Genomic DNA, 25,267 nt, shown 5'->3' with positions numbered 1-25,267 from the left:
GAAAACAAAATCAAATCAGATGACCCAACTGAGAAGTCTAGTTTTTTCCCTGTGTGTTATGCATATTTTCAGAATTTAATTTTTAAGAAGGCAACAAGTATTGCAAATAAGCATTGTAACTAAGCACTTGATTAATAAACTAAAATTTCATCTCTGGGACAAGAATGTTCCAGATCAGGTGTGGACAGGATATGAGCCTTGAAGTCAGTGGTAGGGATTGTCTGGGTACCATGGCTTTTCCTTGGGGTCCACATGAAAGAAAGGGCAACCCCTGCAGACCCAGAGGAGGAAGCCATGCCTTAAAAGCCAAAAGCAGAAGAAGAAGAAGCAGAAGAAGAAGCAGAAGAAGAAGCAGAAGAAGCAGAAGAAGAAGAAGAAGAAGAAGAAGAAGAAGAAGAAGAAGAAGAAGAAGAAGAAGAAGAAGAAGAAGAAGAAGAAGAAGAAGAAGAAGAAGAAGAAGAAGAAGAAGAAGAAGAAGAAGAAGAATGGGAAAGGAGGGAAGGAAGGAAAGGAAAAAAGGAAGGCAGGGAGGAAAGGAGGGAGGGAGAAATGAAGGGAATGAGTGATGAAGGGAGGGAGGGAGGGAATAGAATGAGAACCAAGCATGGTTTATTATATTATTTTATTATAATCATATTTAAATGTTGGAGATGTGAGCTGAAAGGCTCCAGAGGAGAGCTGCCTCTCAGGAGCGGGGAGATGGGATGACTAGTCCTTTCAATGTCCCACCCCCGCACGACGATTCTCCCGACACGGAAGGTGGGGAATATTTCTCCAGGTGTCATGCTTTGCTTTGTGTGTGTGTCCGTGTGTCCGTGTGTATGTGTGCATGTGTGTGTGTGTGTGTGTGTGTGTGTGTGTGTGTGTATTGAAAAAATAAGCATTTCTTTTCAAAGGATTTTAAGGGACTCGATAAACCTTTGACAAACTCATTTGAAAATGTGTTTTGCCAAAATAATAAAGCCTACACAATTGCAGCTTGCTAAGCATCTATCCACGGAGATCATGCATTTACTCAAAGCCCGCGCCCTTCCCATGGCTGACAGGGCTACACCCACTGCAGCCCAGCGTGTCCATCTTCCTCAGCCTTGCTTACTAAGCTCAAGGACACCGACTTCTCTTCTTTCCCTTAAACGTGCCAAGTTCTTCTTACCTCGGGCCCAGGCACATGCCGGCCCCGTTTCCTCCACCACTTTGCACCGCTGGCTTCTTCCTGGCATTCGGGCTCAGTCCAAATGTCATCTGCTCATAACTGCCTCCCTGACTCCCACACCTGTCATTACTGTATCATCTGGTTTCATTTTTTTTTTTTTACCACTTGCCACTCTCTGAAGATGTCTTCTTTAGGTCTCTATGTGTTTACCTTCCAGGACCTTACTGTCACGAGAAGGTGAGTGTTGTCATCACCCCTGAATCCCCATGTCTACCACAAGACCTGGCACATGTTAGGGTACCAGTAAATGCTCATTTAATAAACAGGTAAATGAAAAAGCAAAGGCAGTTTCAGTATCACTTAAATTCTGACTGACATGTCCATCAGTATTTAAAATATCCCAATTTCTATTTGACTTTGCTAAGATGTCATTTGTTATTACACTTCTGTCATGGTACGTCACTATCCTTCATCCAGGGTATGTGACACATGTGAGTGTTTTACCCTCTTATCCCCAACCTCCTAGCCTTCTCTCTACCCTAGCTCATTCTCCATCCCATGCCATTACTTTCCCAGTTGATTCTATTTCTGTACACAACGGGAAAGGAACTTACACTTATCCCATTACCTGGGATAATGCCCTGTACACCAGACACTATGCTGAGCGTTTTAGATGCACTGTCTCAATGGAGTTTGCTACAAACACTCTCCAGATGTTGTCAGGCTCCACCAGTTTGCATCACAACTGCCCGCTCCATTTTTAAACTACTTTTTCCCTTCTATCTTTTCCACTTTCTATTTATTTCTATCAATTTCTTTAAATAGCTGTATAGTCGATAGAATGGATCTAATTTTTCTTGGCATATTTTGATCCTTTAAGTCTTCAAATAAGTTCATTCGTCTTTCTTTCTAAATCAAAGATTCGTGCCTTCTGTGGTACCGCCAGTGTGGTACACAAGTTCATGTTTTAAAAGCTATTTCAGAGACAATGAAACCTTTTATCTTCTTAGTCCATGGTATATGCAAGCCACGGGGCTGACAGTATCACATTAGTTATTTAATCATTATAATGTCTTTGTGATGTAGACATAATCATCCCCATTTTATTGTGAGAAACTTCAGTCTGCTTTGTAGTGCAGCTAGAAATATGTCTTGGATTAGAACCAGGGTCTGAGTAAATCTGAACTAGAATTAAAAAGAAGTATTGAGTGTTTACAATGAAACATACAGAAGACTTAAAATGCCTCACTATCTTACTAAGAGCTATTAAGGTCTGCTAGACAAGTATATATTACTCCAGATAAGGTAATTTATTGAATACTATTCTGTGCTAGTCCACATGCTAGGTGTTATTGTTCAAAGGTAAATAAGAAGGGGCATTTATTTTTCTCATGGTTGAATAACATTCCATTGTATATCTATACCACATTTTCTCTATCCATTTATTTGTTGGTGGACATTAAGTTTGCTGTCATGTCTTGGATACTGTGAGTAATGCTTCTGTGAATATGGGAGTGCGGATGTCTCTTTGAGAACCTATCTTCATTTCCTTTGGACATATATTTAGAAGTGGGAAAGTTGGACAATATAGTGGTTCTATTTTTAGTTCTTTGAGGAACCTCCTTCATATTGCTTTTTAAAATGACTCTACCACTTTACATTCCCACCAATAGTATATAAGGATTCCCTTTTCTCCACATCTTTACCAACATTTGCCATCTTTTGTCTTTTGATAATAATCATTTTACAAGGTGTGAGGTGGTTCTCATTTGGTTTTGGTTTGCATTTCCTTGATGATTAGAGAAATTGAATATTCTTTCATATACCTATTGGATATTTGCATGTCTTCTTTTGAGAAATGTCTATTCAGCTCCTTTGCTCATTTTTTAATTGTGTTACTTGATTTTTTTTCCTTTTTTATTAGCATTAAATATGATGTAATCGAAGACCCTAAAAAATCTTCTCCATGGTTTTATGTTTATAAATGATAGGAGACTGAAGGGAAAAAAAGATCTACTTTGGGTTTCTTAATTCAGAGCTTACTGAGCCAAGAAAATCTGAACTGTGCTTCCTCTGCCCAAATTCATACAAGGTGCTGAACTGTACAAAAAAGGGGAAACCAGAAAGAGAGGCTTCATCTTTCTGGGCCATTAATTATTCATAGAAAGTACTGCTCTAAGGAAATGTCAATACTGAGTACTCACACTCTTCTGATTGTGGACTTCTGCTATATCAGAAAAATTTTGAAGTGAAAAATGGGACAGTAACAGAAATTCTTGTTAATAAAACCCATATATATGCCACATAAAATGCCCTACTCATCTCTGAGAAACATAGTGGAGCAGATGGAAAACAAACAGGGTATTACTTTATGAAGTTCTACTGATTCTCATTTGGAGAATGCGGCTGGACTTTAAACAAGACTCCGAAGTCAGATCTGACTCTGAGTCTATCGTACAAACTAACTCAGCGTGGCTACCAATGTCTTCAGGACAACTGGCGCTGTCTCCTCTTCTGTGACAGCCCGAAACACTTAAACCCTGCAGACCTGGGAAACAACATTTGACAGTAGCATTGGGTTCTGCACATGGTTTTCACGGCTGCAAATGGGACTCTTATGTGTTGTGCAAATGGGCACCGCTTTGAAGAAAGGAAATATAGGGCAATTACATTGCTGCATGGCTCCCAGGGCTTGGCGGACCCACCTGAAAGGGGTGCAGTTCAGTTTGACATTTCTCATCGCTGTTGGCCTTTACGGCTGAAGACGCACTTGTTTGTCTGTCTTTTACAACTGGCAAGGGCTTCCACTGTCTCTGACCACCATCTTCTGTCCCCAGTGGGGTTTCATACCTATAACCAGGATGACTTCAAAAGTGCCCCTGATCCTTCAATCACCTTTGATCTCTCTTGAACCAATCTGCTCCCCCAATGAGTTCTTCCCTCCAGGAAAACCTTGAGAGCAGATTAGAGTAGTCTCATTAAAGTCTTAATTGGTGTCATAAGAAACACTTTCTGTCATCATCTTAGTGGTAAAAAAAAGACAACTCAACCCAAAACCCTGTTTCCTGATTTCGTTTTCAACAACACACTTTAACATTTTAAAATAATTTCAAACAGGTGTCCAGTAACAGAATGACAAACGTTAAGTGTGAAATCTGAAAGTTGGGGAACGAATGACATATGGTTACCTTTTTTTTTTTTTTTTAACATCCGCCTGCACTGGACTGCAGAGTGGTTTGATCACTGACATGCCAAACAGGACTTGTAAAACCTGGGAGGTGGGCCTTCGAACGCCACATTTGCTCGCTGCCTTTCATGATCTTTGTAATTAGTCACTTAAACAGATTGCCCGTGATCCAAAACCGGGAATGCGGGGGGGATGCGCCGAGAAAGTCATTTCCTGGGGATGCTTTAAAGCTAATTGCAGAAAACGAGGCCTGTGTCTTTGCAGCTTTTCCCGGGCTCTTCCTTCTATGGGTGGGAATGGGCTGAGCCACACTCTCTGACCAGCTATCAAACGCAGATACTCAGGGACCCTTTTACTTATTTATTTGTTTGACCCCCGAGAGCTAAAGGGCTTTGCTGGCTGTGCAACACTGTTTAACAGATATCAGTAAGTGATACAAATACGTGATGACAATTTAGACTCTGAAGGAGAGGGAACGAGGAAGTGATGTTTCACAGACACGGGGGCAGAATTCCGGAAGCTCGATGGCTCTGCCTTCATTGAACTGGACAGTCACCCTTGGTTAACGCGCTTTGAGGAACTAATTCGGCTTTTATTTCAGAGATAAAAGTAGAATTGGCCGGAGCGTGTCAGAGAGGGACCCGGCTATTTTAATGAAGCCGTGACTCCCTCCCTAGGGAATCCTCTCAGGGATGCCTGCCCCTATCTCAGCAAGCCTCAGCGGCTGCACGGGCCAGAAAGGGCTATTTAATGCTCACCGGTAATTTTCCCACTATTTTTATGAGAGTTAGGTTGATGACTCAAAACCTTTTAGAAGTTTGGATTCTGTAAGTCTCTGTGTTTGTGCCCCACAGACATGCACACTCACCTGGTTTATAATAATAACAAATAATAGTTAACATTTACCAAGTGCTAACTACTTGTAGTGCGCGAGTCCAACCTCTCTAAGTATCCCTAACGTATTGAATTCTCATGCCTCCGAAGAGAGAGGTTCCGCTGACAGAAGGACAGAGCGTTTGAGGAACTAGCTCAAGGTTGCAGAGCTGAGATTCAAACTCAGGCGATGCAACCGCTGAACTGATGTGCAAAGTACAAGCCTTCTCTCCCTCACGTCCTTCAATGTTGCCATTCCCATCTGTAACCAAACATATGGAACGCATCAATTTCTTTTATGGGCCCTCACATCACCGCCGAGCCCGAGATAAATGTTGATTGGGTGCTGGATGACAGAGAAGCGTACTGAGGAGGAGGGTGGCGGTGACGTTGGTTGATTTCAGTACTCTGAAGAACAAAGCGTGTTGCTTTGAAAGACATGAAAAAGCATTATATTTTGTTGGCCGGAGAGCATACAATGCCGTGAGGTAAAGAATCCTACTACGCTCCTCCGGTGACTTCAGTGGCCTGCACTTCTGACCCTGCCAAGGAAGGACAACCTTCAAAACTGAAGTCCGGCACCAAAAATCCCCTGAGGGCACCTGTTCTTCCATCTTATATCCGTTTTAACATCCCCATTGCCGATCGCCTCGTGTTCTGTCACAAAAACAACTACTGTCCGGCGTTTTCAGTCCAGCCAGCTACAGAAGTAAAATCTCAGGGAAACAGCAGGAACAGAGCTCGGACCAGTTCCTTTGGTTGACGTACAAATCCCCCTTCCTATGGGCACCTGGCATGCCGTGCCTTTCTGACGTGAAATCAAAGATAGAGATGATTTCAAAAAGACAGCAGCAAAGAATTACACAAGAACAGGTGTGTTGGCAAGGTCATCTGGCCTTTAGGGCTCTCTGTCCTGCACAAAATATGAAAAAGCAAAACCACTCAGTGGCCCTTGAGACAGGAGAAATGTTTGGTGTGAACTGTCCTTTCGGTTTTGAGCGCCATCTGAAGCAGGAGACATTGGCAATGTGAGAGGCTCTAATTCTGGTCGCCTAGTTCTCAGTGTTTACGGAGGTGGTGGACGAGTCTATTTGTCTCCACGGAGCTGGGCGAGCTGGCAGCAGATGCCGAGCAGCGATTGCAGCGGCGCTGATTGATTCGCAGAGATGGCACAGATGTGACCTCCTCAGTCAAAGTCAATGTTTTCTTGGTCCTCAGAATTCCAGAAAAATACAAATGCAAATGAAAAATAATGACAAGGCCCACGTATCGTCCCAGAGTCACTGCCTCAACAATTACTAATGCTTGCTGGGCTTCTAGCATGCTGCGAGGTGCTGACAATGACATGAAAACCATCGAAGACATGACTCTTCTTCTCTTCCATATTAATGACGATAAAGTAGCAAAAGTTATGTAGATTTAAAGATCACAGAGCTTAAAATTTCTTTTGCCACTTATATTCTGCTTTTTAAATTAAAATCTAACAGACATAAGCGTGCCTTGCACATAATCTTTTTACCTATCATGCCCTTTTCGTTATCCACCTGGAGAACCTCCATATACAGTACAGAGTCGAGCGAGGCTGTCACCTGATGACACGGAGCCTCTCAATGGCCATGCCCACACTGCAGTCCTGTGCAGTCCTGTGCTCCCTTTATGCCCCCATCCACACCATTGCAACCTAAGATGTGATTGTAAGCCTCTGGCTGTGTGTCTGAATCCTTTGTCTATGACCTCCTTTGTTTTTTTTGTTTGTTTTTTTTTTGTATTTCTCTGAAGCTGGAAACGGGAGAGACAGTCAGACTCCCGCATGCGCCCAACCGGGATCCGCCTGGCACGCCCACCAGGGGGCGACGCTCTGCCCACCAGGGAGCGATGCTCTGCCCCTCCGGGGCATCGCTCTGTCACAACCAGAGCCACTCTAGCGCCTGGGGCAGAGGCCAAGGAGCCATCCCCAGCGCCCGGGCCATCTTTGCTCCAATGGAGCCTTGGCTGCGGGAGGGGAAGAGAGAGACAGAGAGGAAGGAGAGGGAGAGGGTGGAGAAGCAGATGGGCACTTCTCCTGTGTGCCCTTGCCGGGAATCGAACCCAGGACTTCTGCACGCCAGGCCGACACTCTACCACTAAGCCAACCGGCCAGGGCCATGACCTCCTTTGTTTAAGGTTCTTTTAGATTCTGGCTGTTTTTTAGAATCATCTCTCAGGATGTTTTTTTTTAAAAAAAAAACAACAGAAGTTCACGTTCCAAACCAGACCCATTGGCTCAGGATTTCCAGGGTATAGACCTGCACATCTTTATTTTATTTTCCTCTCTACAGGTGACGTTGACTTACAGTCAGGACATAGAAGCACTCAGTGGGCCTGATTTCTTTTTATAGCTCCAACACCAGGGGCAATGGCCAGCACACAGCAGGTGCTCACATCATGCACGAGGGCTGAATGAATCACTCACATGTGCCTTATGTCTCTTTGGAGGGGAATATTTAAATTACAAGTGGCACCAGCTTGCCAGGTCAACTCAGATGCTTTTGCAGGCCTATCTTAAAGATCTCTGAAGATCTTGAAGGCAGTTATCTGAGATGGAAATGTGTTCTCTTGAACAGTAATTGTATGAAGTTTTGCAATAAACAAGTAAGAAATTAAAGGTAGAAGGGATTCATCGCCAAAATGTCACCAGGAAATAAAGATTAGTCGGTTGTAAAAGGACTCTCTGTACATTCATACTCATGTCCAAATTCAGACTAGAAAAAAAAAATCCCGAGAAGTTATCTATTCCAAGGTCTAGGAGCAAATTTCCAATGGCCCCATGGACATTTACACAGTAGATAACATACGCAAAATGAAACTTATGATGTCCTAACAGCTACTCCTCCTTGTTGGAGGTAAGGACTGAAGTTTAGATGATAATAAGATAGTATGAAATGATCAGGCGTTCAGAATGAGAGAATCTGGCCTTGCTGCCTGTCCACAGAGAAGAGAAGTCACCATAAAAAGAAAAATATGTAGCAGAATACGAGCTGAAGTATCGCATCACTAATACCTGAGTCAAGATCCAGTGACCCAGGAAACGCTTGGTGGTTTAGACCATATTGCTTGGGGTAGAGGCTGAAGTGAGCCATCCATTCCTCTTCCACTATTTAAATCTAAATCTTATCGCTTCTCGGCCTTTTGGCTAAGATCAAGTGTAAATCTAAATCTTGAGAGCAGGACGTTCAGTCCTCCCTGTGCAGGAGGGAGTCAGAGGAAGAGATGGGGGATGGGTGGTCGGTCGGCTCTGTGGAGAAGGCGGTGGTCAACTGACCCACTCTGCTCTGTGCTCAGAGGAGCTGGAAGAGGAAAGAAGAGAGTGTGCTGGGCCCGGAGCAAGGAGACGCACTCCACATTGGTCCACTTATCACAGGGGCAAGAAGGTACTGAGAGCACATGCCCCGCTGTAAGGCACAGTAACACTGTCTCAGGGGAAAATACAACCCAAACAATGTCCTAGTTTCCGACAAGTCTTATTAAACGCCCCTGCCCCCTTGGAAAGTGAGCAAAGGTGAACCTGCAAAGAAGGGTGCAGCCTTAATTTCCTTCCCACCCCGCTGGCTTCTTATTGAGAGACAGCCAACTCAAGCCCCAAGTCTTCACACCCCAGCCCTCCACCACAAAGTGACCCGGAACAAAATATCAACAGTGCTGAGGCTGAGAGACCCTGGACTGAAATGAACATTAATTGAGCCCTCGTTTTTATCCCACACAGAAACTGTCCTTGTCCATGTATTATCTCATGCTAGTCTAACAAAGCCCTGGGGGGAAATATCATCCCCATTTTTCCATGGGGAATTTGAAGCTCGGAGAAATTGAGTACCAGCTCCAGGTCCTAGTTCTAGGAGGAAGCAGAAAGGGATAGAAGCCATGGTTTCTCCTTCCCTCTCAATCACGTTCTCTTCTCTGACACGGAGTCGCCATTCCTACCACATCACCCACGCCTGCCTTTCATATCCCCACTGGCACTGGCTCTCTGGGGGCCAGGTCTTCTGGCAGGTCCACCCACAACCATCTCGGTGGGTCTAGGGCTCCTCTTGCCTTTGCCAGATCGCGTAGAGATAGTGCATGTTTAGGTCCCTAGGATGGGGTCCATTCAGAAGGCACAGTCATTGCTTCACTCAGCAAATTTCTCATTCCATTCTTTTTAAAGAACATGGAAGGGCATAGACTTGTCTTGTACATGCAATTCTGAAATAATTGCTCATTGTCGGTACAGATTACTGAAAAAGATTGTAATAACTCTGTATGGGGCCAGGTGGGTACTTAAAATATTGGGGGGGGGGAACCACTCTGTAATGTACATGATTGTCTAACCACAATACTGTCCATCTGAAACTAAGACAGTGGAATAGTGAATGTAGACTATAATTGAAAAAGGAAAAAAGAAACAGCCAAATAAATGAAAGTGTTCAAAGATAAAGCACAGGTAAGATTTTGGATAAAACAGATCTGGGCATCAGCGACTTTCCAACTTGGCCTTGTTTATCTCTCCTGTTTCAGGCCCTTTAATTCACCCCCTCACTTAGTGCCCTCCAGCCACAAGGTCCTCCCTCAGCTGCACAGACTCACCAAGCTCCTTCTCCAGGGTTTCCGGTCATGACCTTGCTTCTTCAGGAGCTAGCTTCCTCCTACGGTTCATTTGCTTGTTGCCTGCTTTTCTGTTCAGCTCTCTGCTTAGAAGCTCTTTCCTCGGAGGGGCTCTCTACTGACCTCCCCAAACGAAAGCAGCCTCTCTTCTCCCATTACCTCTCCCTTGTCACTATTTGCATTACACTCCTGGTGGTGTTTATTAGTGTAATGCCTGTTTCCCCTACAAAAGGGAAAGAACTTAATGAAGGCAGAGGCCATATCAGCTGGGTTCACCAATGTTCAGTCCATCGTCTGCCTCAAAAAAAGATTTTTGAATGAATGAATAAATGACATGCTTAAGTTACTTCACCTGCCTGAGCCTTATGTCCTTATCTGTACAATGATGGTATGAGCCACAACTTCTCAAAGTTATTATTAGAATGAAGTGATGTGATAAAATAGTTCACTACAGTAGCACTTGGACGGTAGTCAGTGCTCCAACAATATTATCAAAGTCCTGGGAGTTTTTAACTTAGTTCTTTGGCTAAATTCTTTTCCATGGGACTTGGGGTAAATACTCTGCCTCTCTCTCTGTCACCTCATCCTCTTTTATTGATAGGTCATACCATAAACACTCAGAAAGCAGTAATTTCATGATTTTTTAATTTGTCCAAGGTTTTTATACAGACAAGTAAAATATAATTCAATAGTTTCAGACAACTTACAACATAACTTGTAAGCAAGAAGGAGAGAGGACATTTTTATCCCATTCAGTGAATAGTGATGTTGATTGACGGGGATTCAAAAGAATTACCCTAAATCACATTACGACTTGGTGGGAAAGTCAAGTTCTTATGGGGTGTCTGGCCTCCCGACTCTCTTTTACCTCTGACTTGGCTCTTCTTAGTTTCGCTTCTCAGGTGTGGGGACGTTTATGTGACTCTTTTCCTTGCCACAGATTCCTGACTAGACTTTTTTGAGGTCATCTTTACCCACTCACCCCTGGGCTGTGCTACTGCAGGGCAACAAACTTTGTATTGCTTATAGTTCCAAACAGCTGTTATTTCAGCCCCTGTCAGGAATGACCTACACATACATTGCTGAAATTGAACACAGCCACCGATGGGTTGATAATCCAATTGATCGGTGACTCTAACTGTGTCTCATTCACAGTGGATGGAGCTAAATAAAGAAGTATAAATTGTGCAGTGTACTGTATCCTCAATTTCTCAAACTTCTTCCTCTGGTTCCTTTTTTCTTATGTTCCAGAAACTGCAGGGCCTCAATGTAGTGACCTATCAAACTCGGGAAGCTGAGGGTGTAACTAAACTAGTCCCGGGGGTCTTCACAGAAAAGGCAGTCGGGGTCCTGGTCGCCTGGAGATTCCATCTGAATGGTGAGTGAATGCACAGGAAAGCTGCTGCTGAGGGCTTCAGCGATCTGCCTCCGAACGCCCTGGCTGTCTCGGCTGGCTGCTGTTAGAAGAAACCACAGTAAGACTGCCATTGATTGCACACACACAGGCGACTGTTCAATCTTCAGCTTCAAGTGCTTTGTGGGGTAGGGCACAGGCCAAGCACGCAGAAGGAGCCCGGTTGGCTCCAACAATCAGCTACATCCACACAGACCAGGCAGGGGAGGAATCCTAGCACAGCAAAGTACTCCATCACCCTGGGAGCTCTCTGCCAGTTCTCTCTGGGGTCTAGCACTCCTAGGAGCCGAGTATAGAAGGGCAAATAAGCCAACACAGAACTGGTACTTCTCATACAGCCTTGCTCACCGGTCCCCAGGGACCTCTGGGTTGCAGCCCTTCTATCTAATCAGAATCGACATCAAGGCTAGTGACAGGAGGCAGGAAGCATTTAGAGCTCCCCACAGACCTTTCTTAGAACAGCAGCCCTCACTCCATCTTTCCTTTGTCCCCAAAGGTAACAGGAGGCTGTAAAGTTCCCTCCACAGTAACCTGATTACTAGAGTCTTCCATTTGCAATAAAATGTTGGTGTAGTGGATGCTGTAAATTCCCAGTAGCCATATCTGAGCCTCTCAGCAAAGATGAAGATGTCTGAGAAAGCAAAGTCCTCAAATGACTGTCACCGGTGTCCTTGTACCTTGCCTCTAAGTAACTTTTGAGTTATTTTTTAGCAGCCTAATGTATCATACTTGGCCTGAGCTGTCTCCCGAGGCAGTGAGACGCCTCCCACTGCCCAGTTTCTCAGCCCCGGGACATATCATGGACAAAATCAGCTTCTACTTGAGAAAGTAGTTTTTAGAATAAACCTAACATCCTAAGAATCATCTCACATGGTTACAGAGTTTCTAACAATCTAGTAAAAAAAAATCATTAACTTTTACTAGCATGTTTTTTAGATTGTTAGAACCTTAAGGATGGAACCTGTGTGTTTTTCATGTTTCTATGTTCAGTGATAGGCAAAGCATCTTATGCTCAGGAAATACTCAATGAAGGTTTATTGTTGAAATAATTCCTATTGTTTAACTAACTGGGTATCAAGTCAAACAGGTGAAGTCTAATTTTCATAGTCTAAGGTCTTGAAGTTTGGATGGCATTTTACCCCTTTATTCTACTTTCTACCCTTCTTGGTCAGCCTGAAGGGATGATGGTATCAGATCATTGTTGCCGTGACAACATTGACAAGGGAGATAGTTTTCAAAAGCCCTTGGTCATACAAACCACTTCACAGTTGTTTGACAGGCAACAGACACTAAGGGCAGCTCTACGAAGAGGAGGGAGATTACTGACTTTATAAAACAAGGATTGAGTTTTGTCCTGGGTGTCTATAAAACTTACTGACCTGCAGCCACGTGCGCGGAGAGAATCACCTGGTTCGTTGTTAGAGACCAGATGTGCAGGCTGTGCACAGACACCACCCCGTCCACCGCTAAGATGAGCTCTTTCACTCCGTTGTAGGTCAGGGTCTTTGGCACACCTGACGGAAGGAAAGGGGGGGGCTATTGTTATTCACCTGATTATAGCTCATGGAGATGGCTAATTGGCACTGCGGAGTTCTCACCTGAAGATCCACTTGTGCCCTCTCCATTTATGGTTTCTTATCTCAAATGCCTCCAAACCAGATTCACCAACTGCAAGGGTTTACCATCACTCAAAGGTTCCCAAAATATATATTTACAGATTTTACTGTGCAATAATCAACAGCAGTGAACATCATTCATTTGCAAGATGTCTTATTAAACCAATTGTGCTTTGGATACACTCTGGAAGCAAGATGAAATAATGTGGGATTTGGTATCGGATGACCCTGTGTTAGCATTCTGGCTACAGCTATTTTGAATTTACCCAAATCTTGGAGCTTCTCTGATTTTTAGCATCAGTTGTAATAAAATAAGGGTGATGAGAACCATAGGTAGTTCACAGGGTTCTGTGAGGAGCATATCAGAAAATAACTGCCCTTTGTTAATCTGTTTCTGTATGTGTCCCAGCCAAGGACTGAACCAGTCACCTCTGCATTGCAAGACAATGCTCCAGCCAAGTGAGCCATCCAGCCAGGACAACTGCCCTTTGTAAACTGTATTGCTATACAGATGTCGTTACCCAACAGGTCACTTCAGTGAGCTGTGTTAGTAGGTGATCCTAATGGTATAATAGCTTTTTATTATTCAGTTTGTAAACTTATAATAAACTAACAAACAAAATAGAATCAGACTCATAGAGACAGAGAACAGACTGACAGCTGTCGGGGGGAGGGGTGTGGGGCTCTCAGTGAACAATGGTAAAGGAATTAAGGCATTCAGCAAAAAAGACACAAAACTCATAGACACAGACAAAAGAATGGTGGTTACCACAGGGAAAGGGGGTGAGGGAGGTAGGAGAGGAGAAAGAGGGGATAAAGGGAGATGGAAGGAGACGACTTGGAGTGATAAACACAGAACACAATGTACAGACAATGTATTATAGAACTGTCCACCTGAAGCCTATATAATTTTATTAACAAATGGCACCCTAATAAATTCAATTAAAATAATTACAAAACATGATTAATTTTGGCACAATAGTTAGTGTTTAATGTTCAGGTCACAGAATGGAACAGCTTGACGGTCATCCTTGCCTCTAAAGGGACAGCGTGGAGCACACAGGCAGGTGGGGGTCTGGCGGGCAGTCCATCAGCTCTTCTCTGGGGCTGAAGGAACTGGGTGTCCCTGTCCCGGAGAAGGGCAGGCTAACAGAAGGAGAATCGCTTTTCTGCAAACAATGCAAAGATTGTCACATAGAAGACTGGAGGGTGTGAAAGTGTGAGGTGGCTTGCTTCGGCTAGCTCCCAGAGGAGCCAATGGTTGGTTAGAATTGTAAAAGATGTTAGTTCAATATAAGAGTTTTGTTTTTTTTTAATTTTCTGAAGCTGGGAACGGGGAGAGACAGTCAGACAGACTCCCGCATGCGCCCGACCGGGATCCACCCGGCACGCCCACCAGGGGCGACGCTCTGCCCACCAGGGGGCGATGCTCTGCCCCTCCGGGGCGTCGCTCTGCCCCGACCAGAGCCACTCTAGCGCCTGGGGCAGAGGCCAAGGAGCCATCCCCAGCGCCCGGGCCATCTTTGCTCCAATGGAGCCTTGGTTGCGGGAGGGGAAGAGAGAGACAGAGAGGAAGGGGGGGGGGGTGGAGAAGCAAATGGGCGCTTCTCCTATGTGCCCTGGCCGGGAATTGAACCCAGGTCCCCCGCACGCCAGGCCGACGCTCTACCGCTGAGCCAACCGGCCAGGGCCCAATATAAGAGTTTTTTAAAATAAATAAACTCAACCAGCACAACAATGGGAAAGGCCATTAGAGGAACTAGGTAAATGCCTGTTAACTGAAGATGATCCAAAGAGAATGCTGTCGAAAAGGTTTCTATGGCTGACCACCTTGTAGCCTGTCCTTCCATCATATACACACCACACTAAAACCTGGTGCGTGGGTTACCTGTGTTTTGGTTGCTTTCTTATCCTCTTTAAAGAAAAATTCTATGGATGAGGCTCTGAAATCTACACACTTCTAGAGTGGCTCCCAAGCTCAGAGGCACATTAGTATCACCGGCAGAGATTTAAAAAATCCTGATGACCGCGTTACACCCACCCAAGAACAATGAAATCAGAGTCTCTGGGGTTAAGAACCAGCGTCAGAATTTTCATAGCTCATTTGATAACTCTGACACACAGTCAAGGTTGAGAACCGTTGTATGAATATTTATAAGCCACAGGAAAGTGTTTCTACTTTGCAGTAGTTCTCAGTCTTGGCTACATGTTATAAAACACCAAAGCCAGTCCCCACCCCAGCCATTTAGAGCAGAATCTCTGGGTGTGGGGCCTGGGCATAAGTATTCTTAAAAAGCTTCCCAGCCTGACCAGATGGTGGCACAGTGGATAGAGTGTCAGACTGGGATGCAGAGGATCCAGGTTCAAAACCCTGAGGTCACTGGCTTGAGCGTAGACTCACTGGCTTGAGCAAGGGGTCTGCTGTAGCTCCCTGGTCAAGGCACACATGAGAAAGCAATTAATGAATACCTAAGGTGCCAGAACAAAGAATTGATGCTTCTCATCTCTCTCCCTTCCTGTCTGCCTGTCCCTATCTGTCCCTCTCTCTGTCTCTGTAACACACAAAAAAAGCTTCCCAGATGGTCATGAGAAGTTAGTGAAGAAGCATTCACATTAAAAAAAAAAATAGGGCACCCTTAAACCCTTCTTTATCAGGATTTAAGAACCTTGCTTATGGGGATTTTCTCCTTAGAGCTATTTTAAAATTCTCTACAGTTTGAGTTCAGTTTAGTCTACTTCATATGGTTTCTCAGAGGTAACAAAAAGCTGGTCATTATATACTTTTACTGAATGAGCTTCACAAAGCTCAGGACTCAAGAAACAAATTAAAGGAGCTTCTCGCTCAGATTAGCCATCGAATGCGTATGGAGTCATAAGTGAAGTTGTTATATTGTAGTAATAACAATTTTAGCATACCTTTATTGAGAACCTACCAGAGGTCAAGGTTTGTGTTAAGCACTTCATTTATAGTGATGATCTTATTTTAATATTTACGGGAACTTTGAGAGGTAGCTATCAGTGTTGCAATTCCTAGGTAACAGGAGGAGAGGAAATCGGGAGACAGAGAGGTCAAACACCATTACTGAGGCCACAGAGATAAGTGGGATGTCAGAGTCTGACGTTAATGCTCCAAAAGTGAACTGTTATGCAAATGCTGGACTCTGGGTATGCCACCCAATGTTGACTATTATGCCTACCTAGGAGGTCATCTCTGGAGTTTCATTTGACTCTTGGAAGACCTGCTATCATTCATCTAGGACCCTTGTGATGAAGTCATGATCCCATTACCCTGTGTCTCTCTTGCCTCATTTATCTCATTGCATTCATAGAGACCACAAGTCCTCTGTGACCTATTTTACACTGTGAAATAATGTTGATGGGCACAAGGATGTGTTACATGCACCATAAATAATAAGCAAGTACATATTAATGACATGATAATAGAACATTATATTAATAATCATGCATAGACCATTCAGTCCAGTAAGTCCTGGTGAACAGGTCTATCCCCACCCAATAGTGGTTTCTTTATCTACCTATCTCTGTGAAACCAACAACCCACCAAACAGTTCTACCCTTCTTGCCCTGACCTCAATGCACCATCACATTAAAGAAAACCTTCCTTTTTCCCTGAGGGAGAGCCTCCAAAAATGTTGATGCATCCAGGAAAACATTTAAATTGGTGTCTAAAAAATAATTTCCCAGATTAATAAATATATGGAGAAAAATCACTCAATTAAAGAATTGCATATCAAGTCAATAAGATAAAATATTTCACCTGTGAGATTAGAAAGGAATCAGTCATTGGATAACACCCAATGATAGCAAATATGTGGGGAAAAAATGGGCACTATCCTATTCTGTTGGCCAAAAAGAAGTGGATACAGTATCTCTGGTAGAAATGGCAGTATCTGTCAAGTTTTAAAATGCACAGAACTTTTGAAACACAAATAATATTTCTAGGAACCATGGCACAGATATGCAAGTGCTAAAACTATATATGTACAAAGACTGGTAATTATACCATTGTAATGTCCATCAATAAGCAAGCACAGGCATACAGTGGACTATTTTGTAGCTATGTGAAAGAATGGGGGGTGTTTCTATGTATGCACCACTATGAAAAGGTCTCCAAGTGAGAACAACAGTCAATCCAGAATCCTATTTGCTTAAAAAAATACATATGTGCACACACTATACATACACACATGTTAACAAACCCTCCAAGTTTATATGCACATGAATGCATAGTTATAATTTGAAAGATATATGTCAGCTTAGTAGGCCTTACCCTTGGTGAATGGGACTGAGAATTCAAAGGTAGAACAATGAGAAAACTTTTAAAATTCATTTTCTACCTTTCCATATTATTTAAAAATTTTACCAAAGATAAGTATCCTTTTATGCTCACCTAATTTGAAAACCTACTTTAAATATTAAGCATCTATCAGATAGGAGTTATCTGACATTTTCAATAATTAGCTGCCCTGTCTTTAAATAACATAAGAAAGATAATCACCAGAGACGATCTGTACCGAGAGGGAGGGAGAGCGGCATGCAGTCAGCTCAGATTGTGGGTCAGTGTGTCCTTCATCCCCCTTTAAGTCAGTACGTTCCAGAAGGGCAACAACAGCTCAACACTTGGCCCTCAGGAAAGGCATTGGACACCCTCGGGGCTTGACAAACCAAATACTGTCGCCTCCAGGGAGAGGAAGTCTGCTTGTTACTTAGTGACTTTTGACTCCATTTTGTTTCACTATTGTCAACACTGTCATCTGCTGACAAGTGTTGTGCCCACTGAGAACAGGTCCCTTAAATGTGGCCTTAGCAGTGGACACTAAGAAGTGTGAGCTTTTTGAAGGCAACTGCCCTCGGAGACTTTGTCCACTGTATACCAAAATGCGCTGGACAAAAAGGAAGCCATCAGCCATTATCCGGGTATTTTCCATCATTCGAATGTTTGATACAATGCAAACTTCTGGTCCCAACTGAATTTTCCAAATGCTCTTCCCAGTAACCTCCTGTAGGAATCTCCTGAGTGGTATGTAAAGCCTGGCCCAGTGGTTTCCAAAGTGTGGTCCCCAGACCAGCAGCATGAGGATCAGGTTAGAAATTCAAATTCTTGGGCCCCGCCCCAGACCTACTGCCTCATGCACGAGGGAGCTGGGCCCAGCAGTCTGTGTTTTAACAAACTCTCCAAGTGATTCTGATGCCACTAAAGTTGGAGAACTGCCAGCTCCCTTTAACAGGGTTCTAGGCAAATTCTTCAGAACAGTTACCATGCTGCCTGCAGGACAGATTTTTGCAATCTTTCTAGGGTCTTTTCCATACACTTAGGAATAAACTAATATCTTTGCAATAACTTCCCCCACGTCGACCTTTAGTGCTTGTATCTTATTTTTACACTGAGCCATATCATTTGACCATTGACAGAGGAAAAATAGAAGGCAATATTTTTTATTTCTTACCATATGAAAGAAAATCATATTTGTTTTCCCCAAAATCCCTTCTCATGTTTAAATGTTCTGTATGATGCGTATTAACAGTGGGCGTGCCTGGAGGCCATGACCCTTTGTGGTCACAGGGAAGAAGACACAAGGATCCCAGAAATAATAATCAAATCACTCCTACCTTGCATGAGTAAGGTGGAGAAGTCCTTTAAGATAGTGACGGTGCTGGCCAAAACCAGGACGGAAAAGACGAACGTGCAGACTGGGTCGGCCACTTTATAGTCTGGCTAGAAAACACAGGGACTTGGGTTAACTGGATTTGTGCCTCCTCTGCAGAAAGTCTGAGTCTGGTTAGCAAAGTGAGGAAGCACCCTGCTTCCTTCTCTCTCCATCCCCCTTTCACCACCACGACACTTGACATCCAACTCAGAGGCGACACTTTCTGAACACTCAATCCTTCTTTTAAGCTTTAAACTCCTGAGTGGCAGAAGAAGAGAGACTACAAGACATGCTCTCCCATATTTTAAGAAGCAAAGGGAAAGATGTCCTTGAGAGTTTTCTCAAAACACCTGATTTAACATCTCAGAAATTAACAGAGGTATAGAGTATGTGACAAACTGATTTGCACAATTCTCAATGACTTTTCAGCCTTAATCACGATGAGAAGAAAGCATGTCATCTGCTCAGAGGTTGCATGTGACCAAAGGACAACTGGAGGTTGCTTGGCAGACTGGGGTTAGTCTGCTTTTTTTTTCCCACACAAGTGTAACACATACATACTGGAAGCAGGCATCTTTGACGCGGTCCTCAGAGTACAGGCGGAGGCCTCGTTCTGGCCTCTCTCATCACCAGGGCCCTTAGCCTCAGGGTGAAGCACCTGCTGTTCTGCCTCTGATGCAGTTCCGTGTCACAGAAAAGTCTCTGCCTCATTATCTCTAAGAAACGTGGCAGAAACCTAACCTTTATAAGCATACTCTAAAATTCCACTAACCCAGTTTTGAATTATTTTGCCTTAAAGTTTTCAGTGAACATTTGTTCAACTGAATTCAGATATGTCTTTGTAATTTGTTTTCACTTTTTTTTTTTTAGTAAAAACCATGTGGCATCCCTGCTAATTGGCCATCATGATATGAACAGAGATAAATGATCTTCTCTTCCATTATCCCCTACCTCCATTCTAACTCACCCCTATTAGTTCTCTGTATTACTGAATAGAGATCTGCAGTGCCTATTTCCTGAGGGTCTCAGGCCCACCCAGATCCATTCCCACTTCTCATTAACACCCTGACTTTTTGGACAGAAGTTCCCTCTCCCCCACCATGGGTGATATTGGTAGGACAGTCATTCAGGTGATCTATCCTCCCCCAGCCAAGCAGCAGGTACAGAACCCAAGCTAGGTCACTTAGACTCCCTTTTTCAGAAATAAGAATCTTCAGCGAAATGACATGAAAAAAAATTGGTTGAATCACATCCATTTCAGTGTCTGGGACAGAAGTTGGATAGTTTGAGAAATCTACAGACTGAAAGTTGCCCTTATTTGTATCTTGATTTCCATTTGAGAATACAGCTAATAAATTTCAGTCGATACTTTTTTTTTTTCTTAAGTGAGCAAGAGATTTTTTCTGGTGCTTATAACCCAAAGTCCCTAAGGTATTTATAGTTCCATTATGGTCCATAATGACCCCATGGAAAAAAAATAACTACTTTTTTGGAAGACTAGAAGCACTTCACTTAAAGAAATAGTTTTCAGGGGCCCTGGCCAGTTGGCCCAGCAGTAGAGTATCAGCCCAGCACGTGGAAGTCCTGGGTTCAATTCCCAGTCAGCATACACAAGAGAAGTGACATCTGCTTCTGCACCCCTCTTCTTTCTCTCTCTCTCTCCCCCCTCTCTTCTTCTCCCATAGCCATGGCTCAAAAGATTGAGCAAGTTGGCCTTGAGTGCGGAGGATGGCTCCATGGCCTTACCTCAGGCACTAAAAATAGCCTGTTTGCTGAGCAATGGAGCAGTGGCACCAGATGGGCAGAGCATCACCCTGTAGGGGCTTGCTGGGTGGATCCCGGTCAAGGTGCATGTGAGAGTCTGTCTGTCTGCCTCCCTGCCTCTCAATTAGAAAAAAAAATGAAAGAATTCTTAGGAATTTGGAAATCTAAGGTTTCAGGCTTTGAATGTTTGTTTGGTTAACACTTGCACAATAGTTTGTTTAGGCAAACATAGCCTGTTACCCTCATTTAAATTTATATTGGAGGATGCATTTTTATACTACTTGATCTATAAAATCACTACAGCAGCGAGAGAAATCAAACACACTCACCCTGAAGTAGATAATAAGTGCGCTGGTTAACACACTGAGGCTCTGAAACAGGTCCCCGAGGGCGTGCACGAAAGCCGCTCTGACGCTGGCATTAACTTGCACCGCTTTGTGATTGTGGCCAGGGTGTGGCTGGTGCAAAATCACACTTAGTCTGAAAGAGAGCACAGTGTTCTCAGCACACATGCAATTAACCCTTAAAAACCCATGCAGCACAGTGAAAGAATTGACAGTAACATAATTATCCAAATTGGCAGCTAATTGAGATATTAGTTTTTAAGATATACGATTTTGGACTAATTTGGAACACAAGTGGATCCAATAGCATCCTAAATTTTTTGCACAAGGACAATGAGGAGTTGCTTCAGTTTCCCTTCCATCTACCTAATGCTACTGCTTCACATTAAGACCAGAGAGCCTCACCTCTTAGATGAAAGCCGAGTATCTGACCAGGAGGAGGGGAAATACCATTTATTGAGAGCCTACTGAATGTCTGGCACCCATCTGGGCTTAGAGTTAAGCTTCGGTGGGAGCCTAATTAAATGTACTGGTTTCAAATACAAAAAGGGAAAAAACAAAATAAGTAGTGGAATTCATCAGGGTTAGATTTTTAATATCTTTCATTTTACTGAATTTTCTTTACTTACATGAGAATTTGAAATTTGAATAATTTACCAATGGCCAATGATAAGCAATCTGGGCTTATGTATATGTAGCTATTAATCCAGAGATAGAATTATATTAAAACATTACAAATATATATATAATTATAAAACTTAACATTTCCTATCCAAATTAAAGAGTTAAGTAGTAGCTGTTATACATTATGTACCTGATTCTATTTATCTACAACTTCAAAAGGTATTAGACCAAAGGTAAAATGAGAACATTTTTACCAACGGCTAATAAGGAGTATTTTGCCAAGAAACGTTTTCTGTACGTTTTGTAACAAAGGTTTAAAAAATTATGGCTTAGTGTCATGTACCCCCATTTTCAGTAAAGTGTCTGTTAAATCTCAAGCCGTCATCATAAAGTGAACTGATAGCTCTCCACCAAGATCTGATTCTTACATAATGTATACTTTTTAGAATGTCAGCATTTGGGCAGAAATTCACCCTCAGGAGTTAACTTTTAAGGTTCTTCAGACAGCCTATGCTGGCAGTTAATAAACTCTCTTTCTAAGACTGCCCTGTGTGGTGATCACATTGTCATTCATTCTCTCCCTCATTTTATTACAAAGCAAACAAACAAACCTTATCTAAGGACCCATGGATGTCAGGTACTGTTAAATGTTGGAGCATAAAGGTGAGTGAACACAGACATGGTCCCTCCCCATTGGGGGGGGGGGGAGATTCAGAGAATTTAAAAAGACACACACATATACATGGGAAATTCTAACTAAAAATCTACTAAGAACTGGTGCTTGTCAAACAAGGGAGCCTGATTTAGTATGCAAGACAAAGCAGTTGAGCTGGATTTGAAAGGTTAGCATTAAATAAGCCAGGAGGGAAGGAAATGTTTCAAGCAGAGAAAATTAAACATGCACTAGCCCTAAGGCTCTGTCAATAATTTTCATCCTGCAATCCCTTTGCAATCTCTATTACAACTTCCTGTCCTGATTTTGAGTCCCCAAGGAATAGACTTATTCTCAAATTATGGTTCTGATATCTCTATTCAGACAACACAGCCTCTAGCTGCACTTGAATCCTGTAAGCCCAGTTCTGGGAGAAAACATTATAGCCACTCAATATCCTTATCCACGAATAACTACCCGCTTGCACAAGGAAGTCAATGCTTTCCAATTCCCTTGTCTTTCTGAGCACCTTTAAATTAAGGTCTAAGTTCAGAAGCAATTGTAGTAAAAAAAAAAATGTGGATGGTATCTGTTTGGAAAGTCAACCTCAATCATCAAGTGTCCAGATTTATGGGGTAGTTAGCTAGGAGAATCCTTCTTTTTCATGTAGCATCGACACAACCTATGAGACATATGACTGGAAATTATTAATATTTTTCTTCTTCCTGCTGCCTTGTGGACATACTGTTCTCCTACGCAAAGATGATGCTATTGACCCACACTCGGCAGGACATGGGCTCTGGCTTATTTGTCTCCCAGTGGCGACAGATTCACACTGATCTTCCCAGTCCCACGTGAAACACATTTTCAATATAACTGGGTGGAAATAGGGATCTAGTCAGTGACAGCAAATGAAATACCACTCTTCTAATTGTTTAGCTCAGAGATTCTGAGCAATGGTTTGCAAACAGAGAGGTGAGGAAGAGAGGCAGGCACAACGGAAGGGTGTGAGAACGGCCCGAGGAGCTTTTCCAGAGGGCGCATGCTCGGGTTTCCCTCTAATTCCAGAGATGCCACCGTGCCCTCTCCTTAAGAACACTGTGTATGATGCCACTCTGCAATCACTGTCTTCTTCGCTTTCATGAATAAACCCACAGCAAAGTGTGTATCCCATGGCATTGCAAGATAGACAAATAGATGATGCACGGACAGTGTGTGAGTTTTCTGTTGCTGCTGTAACAAATGAGCACAAACCTTTCTAGCTTAAACCAATATAAATTTGTTAAGGTATCTATAGTTCTGGAGGTCAGAAACCTCAAGTGAGTGTGCAAGACTGCATTCCCAGAACACATTTTCTGACCTTTTCTAGCTTCTATCTGTCACTTACACCCCTTCACTCTAGGTCCCTTCCTCCATCTTCTCTCCTCTCTGACCTTACACTTCCCTTTTATAAGGACCTTTGTAGTTACTGGATAATCCAGGATAATCTCCCCATGTCATAATCCATCCTTAACTTAATCACATTTAAAAAATTCCTTTTACCATGTAAGTTAACACAGTTAGAAGTACCAAGCATTAAAATGTGAAAATTTTTGAGGAGCTATTATTCTCTCTACTATAGATGATAGGCAGACAGATAGATACTGTTTTAAATAGGGTTGGCCAGAATCAGATTGTCAAACAGGAAGGTGAAAATGGACCAGAAGGATCAAAGCCATTGTCTCAAAACCCCCTTGTCATAAGCAACCAAGTCATTCATTGGAGGAAGAGCAGGCCAATATGGCAATGATCACACGTTCGGTAGGACATGATCACGTGTCCCCTGAGAATGATTTAAGACTACCTGGTTAAGAGAGTGGACCAGTAGAAAATAAAAAGAGAATTTAGCTAACACAGCTTAAGGAAGAATTTTTGTGTAGCCAAAACAAGGCAAAGATAAGACAGAGGGCTTATATAAAAAATAAATTCTGTTATTCTATTAAAATATATGAAACTAATGAACGGTTTATGAAGATGTTACAAAAGAGAATTCAAAAGTAGAAAGGGGACTGAAGTAAATAAAATGTAAGATTCCTTCCAACCTAGGTCTCTGGGAACCCACAATGTGTCCCTGTAATGAAAGCTGACTAGGGGTAAGTGACACTTCATATGGAACCATCAGTACACAGGAGCGCGACGAACAGCCAGGACTCGATTCTGAGTATGGTGGGTCTAGATTCAAATCCTGGCTCTACAACACCTCACTGGCAATTTATTTAACCTCGCTGAGATTCAGTTTTCTAATGTTGTGAGCAGTAAGCTTGATAATGTAGATCAAAAGATCTTAGCACAGTTCTTGACACATTAAAGACATTCAAAATAGTAGTTATTAGAAGCCAATATAAAAACACTTAAACTAGCACAACTTACCTTATTTTTGATCACAGAGCCTTTTGAACACACTGTCAGGTCTCTACCATCCTCACAAGTGGAAGAATGAAACAAAAACAAAAAATAACAACAACAAACAAACAAACACACATCTATGTCCAGACAGGGTTAAGGACTGACTTCATGGGCAGCCGTGGGGACTTACAGAATGTTGGCTATCACCGCGCAGCCCGAAACGATGATCATTATGGTTGCCTGGATCTGGTAATCCTGGTACAGCAGGCGCTCACATGCCAGGTACACCAACACACCAGTCACTGCCCAGACGCAGAGGACGGACAGCAAGCCACCCAGGATCTCTGAGGATGTAAGCACACAGACATCCATACAGAAAGAATTGATAAGACATGAATGTTCCTTCCTCTCCCCCCCCCCCCCGCCAAGAAAAAGAGGCTTCAAACGAGTTCACCATGATTCACAAAGCAAAAAGTTTGCAAGCATTTTAGCACTGAGACAAGGTGTGTTTATGTCACATTGATAAAACACCAGCATCTGAGTTCATTATGCTCCATGTTACTTAGTAATTTTCAGCAAATTTTGAAAGCATATTAATTGCTGCCTACCCTTGCTCTTTTCCTTGGGGATTTTCATTTAAGCAGGTGCTAAAATGATTGAAACTTATTAGGAGATGAAATAATGAGACGCAAAAGGTAAATGGTATTTAGAAACTCTTAATTTTGCCATAAAACGTTTACAACGTGTCAGTGCCAGTATCTTCTATGGGAGGGCTTCAGGGGGTAGTTGAAAAATGAGTTTCATTTGCCAACCCCAACATACCGTAAACACGAAGGTAAGCTCAGAGGTACAGCAACACTCTAACTGCATTTTAAAAGCGACAGTAAGGAAAAGAAACATCAGCATGCAGACATTTACATTAATATTTAAAGACAAATAGTGTTCAATCTGCCCACTGAGTCAAGTACG

At 42.9% G+C, this 25,267-nt stretch overlaps 1 protein-coding gene across 2 annotated transcripts in view; it reads right to left on the bottom strand.

The window, feature by feature from the left end:
* Window positions 1–10,493: 10,493 nt before the first annotated feature.
* The window catches only part of SLC30A8 (solute carrier family 30 member 8), a 32,848-nt gene continuing 18,074 nt past the window's right edge, over window positions 10,494–25,267 (bottom strand). The window contains exons 4-8 of one of the 2 annotated variants that reach the window (XM_066372495.1): window positions 24,489–24,642; window positions 20,623–20,773; window positions 18,492–18,597; window positions 12,624–12,758; window positions 10,494–11,287 (exon numbers count right to left, since the gene is read on the bottom strand). In XM_066372495.1, the coding sequence (XP_066228592.1) occupies window positions 11,142–11,287; window positions 12,624–12,758; window positions 18,492–18,597; window positions 20,623–20,773; window positions 24,489–24,642 (692 nt within the window). In that variant the 3' untranslated portion in view covers window positions 10,494–11,141. The remainder of the gene's footprint in view (window positions 11,288–12,623; window positions 12,759–18,491; window positions 18,598–20,622; window positions 20,774–24,488; window positions 24,643–25,267) is intronic. The other variant, XM_066372496.1, reaches the window with a different exon arrangement.

This window comes from Saccopteryx leptura, chromosome 3 (assembly GCF_036850995.1).
Source record: "Saccopteryx leptura isolate mSacLep1 chromosome 3, mSacLep1_pri_phased_curated, whole genome shotgun sequence".
NCBI lineage: Eukaryota > Metazoa > Chordata > Mammalia > Chiroptera > Emballonuridae > Saccopteryx > Saccopteryx leptura.
This window is presented reverse-complemented; position numbering and strand designations above follow the sequence as displayed.